Below are 1,774 nucleotides of genomic sequence, written 5' to 3'. Positions count from 1 at the left end.
CCTCCTCCTCCTCCTCCTCCTCCTCTGCATAGCTTCTGGATCCTGCCTCCTCCTCCTCCTCTGCACAGCTTCTGGTCCCTGCCCCTTTCTAAGTTTCTTTCTTGGTTGCTCAGGACAGCACTAGAGCCACCAGCAGGCTGAACACTGTGTTATGTCTCAGTCACAAATGAGGACTGTACAGACATGGTCCCATTTTTGTTTTCAGAAGTCATGGGTAAGATCTCCAAGACCACCTGCCTCCCTCAGGTAAAACTGGACACCAACCAGTTTTACTCTCTAGCATTCCCAAGTGACACATACGTGTCACAAGCTGTTCTCACCTCCCACAGGTAGATGCTCTCTGCAATTCCTGCCAGGACATACAAGCCATTAGGTGCTGTGGTCAGACAGGTGACAGGCCCAGGACACATGATTTTCTGTTGGAGCTGATCCTAGGGACACAGGATACAAGACAAACTATGTGAGTATGAGAACGGAGGCAACGGAAGGGGAAAGTTTTTAGTACAGAGAGCAAGAGAAAGTGGGTTGGGGAGATAGACTGCCCAAGTGAGGAGTTGGCGGTACGACTCAGGATTAGAAACACTGCCTAGAACCCCCCAGTGAAGGTCAGGGTTAGGGCTCAGTAGCAGGGATCCTACTGGGCAAGAAGGAAGCTTTGTGTTCCAGAAACATAAGAACCAGTAAGACCCCAGGCCTCGTCAGTCCTGATTGTGAAGATCCGCGACTCCTTAAGAGGGTAACAAAAGCACGGGCCGTCGGTCTCTCTCTTCCTGCGGCTCCTCAAGATCTCTGACCTGCCACGCCGCCTAAAAGCATGACTTCTAACGGACCCCATTTTCCCTTCTGCATCAAAATTAGCGCCCCTAACACTACAAGCGTGCAAAAGCTGATACGCCAGAGATCTTCATCTGAGCATGCGCGCCTTAGCGCAACCCCCCCCCCATCCCAGGAGAAAACCCCTCGGCCTCCGAGGACGCCCTGTCACGCAGCCACCCCAGGGTCGCCGGGACCCCAACCCTGGCGGCGCCTCAGGCCTCTCGGCTGCCCCGCGGACGCTGAGGCCCCGCACCTTGCGCTGCAGCTCCCAAGCGCAGATGTAGTTCTTGCCCTGCTGCGCCGCCAGCAGGTACTCGCCATTGAGTAGCGCCAGGCCTCGCGGCCCCGCTTGGCCGCCTCGGTAGGTGAGCAGGTTGGCGCCCGAGTGAAGCTCCCACACCACGCAGCTCCAGAGCGGCGCCGCGGCGTCGGTACACACCACCACCTCCATGGGCGCCGCCATCTTGCTCTGCCAGCCCCGCCCCCGAATCCCATCACCCTTAGCGAGACTGTCAAGATGGCTCCTGGCCGACGAGCACGGCCGTAGTGCCCCCTAGAGGCCAAACTGGAAGGTCTACGCATGCGCCGTAGCTTCACCAAGCCGAAGAGGCGGAGTCGATGGCCTGCTGCTTGACGGGCTCCTGGAGGCCGAACATGCGCATGCGTACGAAGTTCGCGGCTCTGGGGCGGAGCTAGCAGCCGATGACAGGGCGGAGCCGGACGACCTGCACATGCGTACAAGCCAATGCGCGAAAGGCGCAATCCTCGACCGGGCCACACAGGTTAGGGTCGAGGCGGGGCAGGCGGGGCGGGGGAGGGGGGGACTGGGCTCCTGCACATGCGTAGAAGACTGGGAACCCTGGCCACTCAGCACAGTAATATTTCTGTTTGGTGGAAGATGCTCTTGCTACCTGATTGCTGGGTTTGTCTTTTTTTTTTTTTTTTTTTTTTTTTTTTT

At 57.6% G+C, this 1,774-nt stretch overlaps 1 protein-coding gene across 1 annotated transcript in view; it reads right to left on the bottom strand.

Annotated features, from left to right (window-relative positions):
• The window catches only part of Wdr18 (WD repeat domain 18), a 10,620-nt gene extending 9,332 nt beyond the window's left edge, over positions 1 to 1,288 (bottom strand). The window contains exons 1-2 of the mRNA XM_021204996.2: positions 1,070 to 1,288; positions 321 to 431 (exon numbers count right to left, since the gene is read on the bottom strand). Coding sequence (XP_021060655.1) covers positions 321 to 431; positions 1,070 to 1,279 — 321 coding nt within the window. The 5' untranslated portion in view covers positions 1,280 to 1,288. The remainder of the gene's footprint in view (positions 1 to 320; positions 432 to 1,069) is intronic.
• Positions 1,289 to 1,774: the final 486 nt, after the last annotated feature.

This window comes from Mus pahari, chromosome 9 (genome assembly GCF_900095145.1).
Source record: "Mus pahari chromosome 9, PAHARI_EIJ_v1.1, whole genome shotgun sequence".
Classification (NCBI taxonomy): domain Eukaryota; kingdom Metazoa; phylum Chordata; class Mammalia; order Rodentia; family Muridae; genus Mus; species Mus pahari.
Note: the sequence above shows the minus strand (reverse complement) of the source record. Positions and strands in the feature narration are given on the sequence as shown.